The following is a 7,531-nucleotide window of genomic DNA, read 5'->3' as shown; positions in this document are numbered from 1 at the left end:
TCTTTCTATGCTTGGAATTCTGCAGGTTGTGCTCTTCCTGCCTTCTCAGTGGGTTGAGGTTCCTTCGGCCCTTCTCTCTTTGCCTATTCTCTACGTTGGCCCATGTGTGACCTCTTTGTATGCTTGCTGTTTGCCTTTATTCGTCTTTCACCACCTTTTCTCGGCTTCAACACCTAAATGCCGAGAAAATAGCATAAAAGAAAGGACACAAAAAAGTGGAGGGCTCAGAGGAGCGGGTCTCCTCCCTCTTTGAGCAGCTGCACATATAGGAGCATCATAGTTACATTTATCATCTCCAGTACGTGAAGACAAACCGTGGTTGGAGGGAATACACTGCACTAAGAAAATACAGCAGTGTTTTTTTTTCCGAGTTTTACTGTATTTTACTTTTCTTCCCCCCGCTTTGTGCCCCATGAGCGACGTGGCCGAGTGCATCCGGCGCCTAAGGGGCGCCGGTCAGGATCATATCCTGGATATTCTTGAGCATGGCAACGAAAAGGACCGATCGGCGCTGGTCAAGCAGCTGACGGTGGAACTTCATGGCGTGGATTTTTACCACCTCAACCATGTCCTGCGCCAGAGCCTGGAGCACTGCGCGGATCACAACAGCACCGCTGAGATGGAGCCACCGCCAGATAACTTTTTGTTTGACGCTCTTGAGGCACGGCGCAGCGGAGACAAATGCGTTGGGGAGCTGGAGAAACTTGGTTATGAGGCTATTCACGCCGGACGTGTGGCATTTCTTATCTTGGCAGGTGGCAGCGGGACTCGACTTGGCGCGACTGTTCCCAAAGGCCTCTTCACGTGCAAAGGGCTTCGTGAAGGGAAGTCGTTGTTTCAAATTCACAGTGAGAAAATACTCCGACGCGAAGAGCTTGCGACCTCCCGCTGCGGAGGTGCTCCCTCGGCAAAGATACAGCTCCTGGTGATGACTTCTACACAGAACGATGAGCAGACACGGCGGTTTTTTCAAGAGGCGAACTACTTTGGGCTTGCGGAGGAGCAGGTGCACTTCTTCCTGCAAGCGTCTCTTCCCTGCTACGACGAAGACACGGGAAGAGTCCTCATGGAGTCCTCCAATCGCATTTCTGCTGCACCAGGCGGGAACGCCGGGGTGTATCCGGCGTTAATGAATGTTCCTCAGGGTGCGAAGGAGTCACTGATGCAGCGGTTGGAGCGTCTTGGCGTAACGTACGTTCAGATTGGAAACGTGGACAACCTGATTACCAAGGTTGCCGACCCATTGTTTGCCGGGTACGCCCTAAAGGAGGAGGCACATGTCGTGGTAAAGGCATGTCCAAAGGCCAGGCCAGACGAGGCCGTGGGTGTTTTTGCGCGTGTCCGCGAAAAATGGGGGGTGGTAGAGTACACTGAAATTGGTGAGAGGGCGGCGGAGGTGCACGCTGCAACTGGGGAACTCAAGTTTAACTGTGCAAATATATCATCCTACATATGTAGCGTTCGCTTTCTGCAGCTTGCGGCCGATCGTATGAAGTCCTTTACGCGGTACCACGTCGCACGTAAGAAAATACCAACCGTAAATGGTCCGACGCTGGGGATCAAACTGGAGGCGTTCATTTTTGATCTCTTTCGCTATGCCAAGGAGTGTGTGAACCCAGCCGTGGGGGGCGGTGACGGCTTTCGCATTATGCAAGTGGATCGCAGTGAAGAGTTTGCCCCCATTAAAAATGCGGAGGGAGCAGCAAGTGACACGGCGAGTGATGCGTCGCGGCTCTTGTGGACGCTACACACGCGATGGTTGTCTGCGGCGCTCAGCTCCGCTTCCGCGGGAGGGGGCGAGGACGCCCAAGCCGCAGCGGCGGCACTTGCGGCGCTGCGGCGCAAAAAGGTAGCTGTGGAAATATCACCGCTTGTATCAAGCGAGGGGGAAGGCCTGAAGCCGTACCTGCCATGTGTGGTACGTGAACTTCTAAGTGATTCCTGCGACCGGGTCGTTATTCGGCGGCCGGACGAGGCCCCGCGGAACCCCTCAAACGTCTAGAATGTAGCGACAAACACGCTAGAAGCAGGAAGGGGGGGGGGAAACATGTGAAGCTCCTACCTCTTTTATGTATCTCTTTTTTCTCTCCGTTTTTTTTTTTGCTTCCCTTAAAGTTGTTTTATTCCTCGCTGCTCTTCTGTGTGTTACGCGGGCAGCATCGTTGTTGTTGTTTTTTTTTACATGTTGGCGTTTCTCTTATTTTCCCTTTGATGCGTCTGGGAAGGCACGAACACGAGCTGATCCCCCGCGAGCGTCTGTTACAATGACGGGAGACCCTCATGGTTCCGTTGTGCGTGTGTGTGCTATTTCCTCCCGCTCCTCCTCCCCTCGGTTTCTTTCTTTTCTTTTCCTTTTCCCGCCCTGCATTGCGTTAGGCTTCTGCGGCGGCGATCACGTCGGGGGCATCCACGCGTGCAATTTTGTTTCTGACGAAGCAGCGAAACTAACGGCAGAGGCGTGAGGCTAAAAGGGGAGGAGCGATGAAGCCTCAAGGGGAGGGCGCTGGTGGGAGGACGGTCCTCAGGCATGCGCGGAAGAGTGCAAACCTGAGCCGCCAGAATGTCCTGCTGCTGCGGCGTCAGGCGATGGCGGTGAAGCGGCAAAAGGCAGAAATGCAGAAGGCCGAGATGAAGAAGGCGGCGTTAAGGCGCATTCAGACGGCGCAGAATAAAAAGACGCACAAGACATTTGACCACAACATTCTGCGATGTGTGCAGGGCGGGCTGGTGGAGTCGATTGAAAGCCTCGGCGAGACCGTTAGTCCACTGTCGCTCTTTATGGCCGCCTTTACCACCCTCTCACGGTCTCCAGAGAAGCACCATATTCCATACATTCTTGCAATCGCTTCCGCCTGCGCCCCCCGCCTGAGTCAAGGCATCTTGCTGCATCAGCTCGATTCTGCCATTACGTTGACGGAGCAGCTTATCGCGGAAAATGTGGCAAGCAATTATCTTATTGTGGTCAAGGCAATGAAGTTTGCCCAACAGTTGATGCTTTCCTTCCACACACCGTCAATGAAGGTACTCTCAGCTTTTTCTCGCCTGGAGCCGAGCAAACTACAGGTGGACACTATGAAAATGTACATGGTGACCTTTCGCAAACTGCTGGAGCATGCGGCGCTAAGCGAGGCAACTTCTTTGTCAAGTTCACTTCCCGTTCGTGATGCAAACACAGGTGTCTACGTACTAGGGGCGAGCCAAAAATTCTTTGTAGAGGCTTTGCCGTTTTTTGTAAAATTGTGTCTCGCCAACTTCACAGACGCGCCTGTTAGTCTTGTGTCATCGACGGCGTCAGAGCTCGCCGGGCTGTTCCAGCGCACACTCTCACCGTACCTTGTGGAGTCGCTGGAGGGACGTGAGATGATTGACGGCATCGTTTCCACCCAGCTTTTGGAGCTGCTAAAGCCCCACTGCCAACTCTACTGGGGGTATGCCCTCGAAGTAATGGAGGCTCTCTTTAGCCGGCTGAATTACCTGAAGCGCACACCTGCTGGGGACGCAATGCCTTTTACGCGGCGCTTTCCTTCCTTCCCATTTCTGCTTCGCGTGCTTAACAAGCTGCGCGCCATGGACGACTCGAAACTAAATGGGAAGATTGAGCGGGTGATGGTGGCCCTTGGAAAAGGCATGCGTGTCCAGGAATTTGTGGAGATCATCCCGTTTGACCCTCGGCAGGCGCACGACGCCGAGCTCCACGCCATCGGCGCCGCTGCTGAGGAGGATGCGTGGGCCAATAGTTATGTGCTCAACGTCCTCCGACGCATTGCGTCGCATGATTCGCTGCCTTTTTTTGTTGAGCACTTTTTCCCACTTATTCAGTTCACTCGCAGTGTTGCCTTGGAGTATGAAAAGCAGCAGCGCGTAGAACTCTCCACCAAGTGGACAGTGCTACTGCAGCAGTACTGGCGTGTGGGAGTCGGTTTTTGCCACTATCCGCGAACCATCACAAGGGAGTCCTTTCGTGACGTTGCGAGGCAGTTGGTGGGCCTCATGTCGCATCCGCTCTTTGTGGACACCGGTGCAACCGCCCTGCACGTCCTCTGTGAAGGCTACCACGAGCTCGCGACGACGGAGTCGATGGAGGATGACACGGATGAAACTGCGAGCGACAACAACGCTGAGGATGGGGAAGGGCGTTTGGAGGATGATCAACGGGAAATCGTCACACGGGGGAAGCGTGCACGGCCGCCTAAAAACAGTCTTGAAGAGGACACGCACTTTCTCTCCCTGAACGATCCTGCCTGGAACCGCCACGTCTATCATGGCATCTCGCAGGAGTCCGCCAAGGATGTGTGCGAAAACATTATTCCGAAGTTCAGCGCCAATATTATGCCGAAACTTTGTAACACGTTTGAGAGTCACGAGTCGACGGCTGTCTTGTTGGCAATTCAGAGTTTCTCACGCGTTTGCACAGTGGATGTGATGCAGGTCATATTGAAGGGCATTCTGGATCTTGGCACAAAAATTGCGCTGCAGACGCAAGAGAAGGATCTTGCTGCGGTCAAGAAGTCCAACCACACACCGTTGACAGGAAAACGTCGCATGGTACTTGACATCTCGTGCGCCGTCATCGCCCAGCTTCCTGCGGAACATGTTGTGACGCTTTTCAATGACATCATTGAGCCCGTTTTGATGGATCCGGCTCCCGAGTCTCGCTTGCTGCAGAAAAAGGCGTACAAGCTTTTGTTTGCCATGTTTGAGCATCGCATCAAAGACATTTTTCCACTATTCCCCCGCATCGCTGGAGTTCTCACTGTTGGACGACAAAATGTCACAATTTCTGGCATTAAAATGCGGCTGCGGTGTCTTGTGTGGGCTCTTGACGCCTGCAAGATGTACTACCCAGAGCAGATTCTCCCAATGATTCGGGCAACTGTGGGGGAAACCATCCTGCTTTCCCGTGAGCGTTCTAGCGAGACACGTGCCGCCTCGATGGATCTTCTAGAAAAGATGCAGCGTTACCTCGTCAGCGCTGGTAACCCGGTGAATATGCTTTTGCACCTGGTGCTTGCCGGATTTTCAGGGAAGACGCCATGGATGGTTTCCAGCACGGTGGTGGCCATGGCCAAGCTTGTGTACATCACCCATCAGGAATTGCCTGAGGCGGACCTTGACGCCGCTATTGCGCTGGGGCTGCGCATGATGGAGTCCGACGCGCCGGATGTTAGGTCTGCGGCAGCCATGTTTGCACGGATGGTGTTGAAGCTCATGAAACGATCTCGACGCGTTGCCGCAGCGATGGAAAAATCGCTGCCCAAGCTGCTTCTCGCCATTGCTCTCACGACCTCCCAGCCACGTGTTTCTAGCAACATTCGTCTGCAGATGCGCGTGCTGCTTGAGAAATGTATCAAGCGTTTTACTTTTGAGCGTCTGGAGCCCATCTTCCCCGTCGGTTCGAAGAACTTCCTTCGCTACACACAGAAGATGATGCGACGGGAGCAAAAGAAGGAAGAACGGGAGCTCAAGAAACGTGCAGATGAGAAGAAAAATGAGTTTGATCGCCTCTTCCTCGGGGCTGCGATGAAGGCCGGCGCTGAGGATGATGCAGAGCGCGATTTGCTGCAGGCGGGTGCCTTGACAAGCTTTGTGGCTGCGTATGCCTTGCCCTCCTTTGCCGCGGCAGCGGACGCCGAGGACAGCGGGGATGAGCTTGACAACATGCACCTCGAGTTCCAGGACGGCAAGCTGCATATCATGAGCATCGAGGAAAAGCGCCAGCAGGTAGAGCGTCAGCGTCGACAGGAAATGGCCAATCGCCTGCTACATCGCGGGAGTCAGCTGGCGCATGCGGACTCCCTCAACGAGCGGGCGTTGGGCGTGCGCGGCAAGCGCTCTCGGGTGGAGGCCGAGGACTTCGAGAACGACGAGCTCCTGCTTCGCTACGGCAACAAGATAAACGGCGAGTCGGCCCAAACCACGATATCCGCGGCGCAGTCCCGCGTTGGCCCCGGGATAAACCAAATTGAAAAGCTGCGAGACCAGAAGCTTGAACGGCGGGAACTGAAGCGGATGCGGGTGGAGGAGGATATTCGCAAGGGCGAGGAGTTCAAGGGGACCGGTGAGGGCGACGTGCGGCGGGGCAACTTGGCGCCGTACGCCTACATCCCGCTCAACCGGCAGTACATGAACAAACGCCACCAGCGTGAGGCTCTGCAGCGGCTCATGACGGTCGCCCATCCACACGTGAAGGGAAACAAGGCCAAACTTGCCAGCCGCGCCAAAAAACGCCGCAGCAAATGAAAGCCACCGGGAGCGGAGGGAGGCCGGCGGCCTTCCGAGTGAAGGCCCAGCCGCATTCACCGGCGAAACGCGGCCCCATGCAAGAAGGGGGGGGGGGAGAACAACAACACATATTAAAACCAGCGAGTGCGAGTGCGAGTGCGAGAGAGAGAACAAAAATGCGAAATAAATGAGAGGACAGAAAACATAAACGAAAGAAGAGGAAGAGCTCTTCGTGATTAAACACATCGGAAAAAAAAAAGGAGCCACGGCAGCAACGAAACAATAAATTGAGTTATCCCCCACCTCGAGAACGTCTCCAACCTTGACTCGCATACATGCGCTAACAACGTGTAAACAATACGGTCGGAAATAGGGAGGTGGCGGTCCCGGGCGAAACTTCGAACAGGAATCGTAAACATAAAACACAAACACATTTGAAGGAAGCGAAGAAGAAGCAAAAAAAAAAACGAAAAATTTTTTTTTACTAATATTTCAGCACATGATCTTTCCCTATATTTCTTTTTCGCGACTTTCAACTGATGGGAAACACATCGTGATACGACAGCCCAAATTTGCAGGCCCTCTGAAGAAAAAAGAAGGTTGCACACTATAACTGCGTACAACCCACAAACAATTACAAGCACTATTTTAAAAGGCAAAGGTAATGCAGGCGTACAAGGAACTTGAGCAGCTCTTTACGAAACTCTATCGCTATGGACATCTTTTTTCTCTTGCCACGTGGGACGCCCGTGTCATGATGCCTCCGAAGGGTGCTGAGGCGCGTGCCATGGCTGTAGCCGAGTTAAATAAGCTCATCCACGCGATGCTTACAAAACCCAGGGTAAGGGAACTGCTTGACTTGGCGGAGCAACAAACTGATCAGTTGGATTCACTTCAGCGTGGTAACCTTCGTGAGATGCGTCGGGCCTGGCAGTTGGAAAACATGCTTCCCGGAGACTTCGTCGAGCGCAAAACAGTTCTTACAACAAAGGCTCAACAAGTGTGGAAGAAGTGCCGTGCGGAGAATAACTTTGAGGGATTTCTCCCGACAATGAAGCAGCTGGTTGAGCTGTACCGTGAGGAGGGGAAATTGCGTGCAGGGAACTCCGGCAAGCACCCGTACGAGGCCCTGGTGGATCTCTATGAGCCCGGCATGACGCTGCAGCGCCTGGACGAGGTCTTCAGTTACGTCAAGTCGTGGCTGCCTGGACTTCTGAAGGAGGTGCAGGCGAAGCAAAAGGCGCTCAACGAGAACATTGTGGATCCCAAGGGCCCGTTCCCTGTGGCAACACAGGAGGCGCTGGGTCGA

The 7,531-nt window shown here is 53.9% G+C and overlaps 3 protein-coding genes across 3 annotated transcripts; all 3 read left to right on the top strand.

Moving 5' to 3' along the window:
• Positions 1-412: 412 nt before the first annotated feature.
• Positions 413-2,002, top strand: Tco025E_04796 (UDP-sugar pyrophosphorylase; the record flags this gene model as incomplete). Its single annotated transcript, XM_029371701.1, has 1 exon — positions 413-2,002. The coding sequence occupies one exon, from the start codon at positions 413-415 to the stop codon at positions 2,000-2,002; it is 1,590 nt and encodes a 529-aa protein (XP_029228315.1).
• A 479-nt stretch (positions 2,003-2,481) lies between these two features.
• On the top strand, positions 2,482-6,240 carry Tco025E_04795 (ribosomal rRNA-processing protein 12; the record flags this gene model as incomplete). Its single annotated transcript, XM_029371700.1, has 1 exon — positions 2,482-6,240. The coding sequence occupies one exon, from the start codon at positions 2,482-2,484 to the stop codon at positions 6,238-6,240; it is 3,759 nt and encodes a 1,252-aa protein (XP_029228314.1).
• Positions 6,241-6,886: 646 nt separating this feature from the next.
• On the top strand, positions 6,887-7,531 carry Tco025E_04794 (metallocarboxypeptidase; the record flags this gene model as incomplete). Its single annotated transcript, XM_029371699.1, has 1 exon — positions 6,887-7,531. A coding segment is annotated over one exon (645 nt), but the record flags the coding sequence as incomplete, so codon positions are not given.

Source organism: Trypanosoma conorhini, assembly GCF_003719485.1.
Source record: "Trypanosoma conorhini strain 025E chromosome Unknown Tco_14.4_contig_00257, whole genome shotgun sequence".
NCBI classification, from domain to species: domain Eukaryota; phylum Euglenozoa; class Kinetoplastea; order Trypanosomatida; family Trypanosomatidae; genus Trypanosoma; species Trypanosoma conorhini.
Note: the sequence above shows the minus strand (reverse complement) of the source record. Positions and strands in the feature narration are given on the sequence as shown.